At 64.7% G+C, this 805-nt stretch overlaps 1 protein-coding gene across 1 annotated transcript; it reads left to right on the top strand.

Moving 5' to 3' along the window:
- Positions 1-83: 83 nt before the first annotated feature.
- Positions 84-802, top strand: LOC121340076 (tumor necrosis factor-like; the record flags this gene model as incomplete). Its single annotated transcript, XM_041412473.1, has 3 exons — positions 84-149; positions 241-338; positions 398-802. Coding segments are annotated over 3 exons (569 nt in total), but the record flags the coding sequence as incomplete, so codon positions are not given.
- Between the last annotated feature and the right edge of the window lie 3 nt (positions 803-805).

Here is an 805-nt window from a genome sequence, read left to right on the forward strand (position 1 = left end):
TTGGGGTTTTTTGGTAGTTTTTTCAGGGGTTTTTGTATTTTTTCCGTGTTTTTTCCCATTTTAACCCTTTCCTTCCCCCCCAGCCTCCTCGTGGCCGTCCCCCCGGGGCTCCCCGCGCTGGCGGGCTGCGATTTTGGGGACATTTCCGTGTACTTTGGGGACATTTCTGTGTATTATTTTGGTAATTTTTGGTAGTTTTTTTTGGGTTTTTCCCATTTTAACCCTTTCCTCCCCCCCCAGCCTCCTCGTGGCCGTCCCCCCGGGGCTCCCCGCGCTGGCGGGCTGCGATTTTGGGGACATTTCCGTGTACTTTGGGGACATTTCTGTGTATTATTTTGGTAATTTTTGGTAGTTTTTTTTGGGTTTTTCCCATTTTAACCCTTTCCTCCCCCCCCAGCCTCCTCGTGGCCGTCCCCCCGGGGCTCCCCGCGCTGGCAGGCCGCCGTGGCCCCGGCGCTGGTGCGGAACGGGGTCCGCCTCCGCGGGAACCGCCTGGTGGTGCCGCGGGACGGGCTCTACTTCGTCTACGCCGCCGCCGCTTTCCAGGGGTCTCGCTGCGGGGCCGGGGGCGGCCCGAGGCGGCCGCTGCGCCTCGCCGTGTCCCGCCTGTCCCCCGAGTACCCCCGGGACGTGCCGCTGCTGCGGGCGGCGCGCTCGCCCTGCCGCGGGGGCGGGGGGCTCTGGGCTGAGACCCTCTACCAGGGCGCCGTGTTCCAGCTGCGCCGCGGGGACCAGCTGGCCGCCACCACCTCGCCGGGGAGGTTCCTGGACCTGCACGGGCCCGGGCAGGCGTATTTTGGGGTGC

Source organism: Onychostruthus taczanowskii, unplaced genomic scaffold (genome assembly GCF_017590055.1).
Source record: "Onychostruthus taczanowskii isolate IOZ18803 unplaced genomic scaffold, ASM1759005v1 scaffold3943, whole genome shotgun sequence".
NCBI lineage: Eukaryota > Metazoa > Chordata > Aves > Passeriformes > Passeridae > Onychostruthus > Onychostruthus taczanowskii.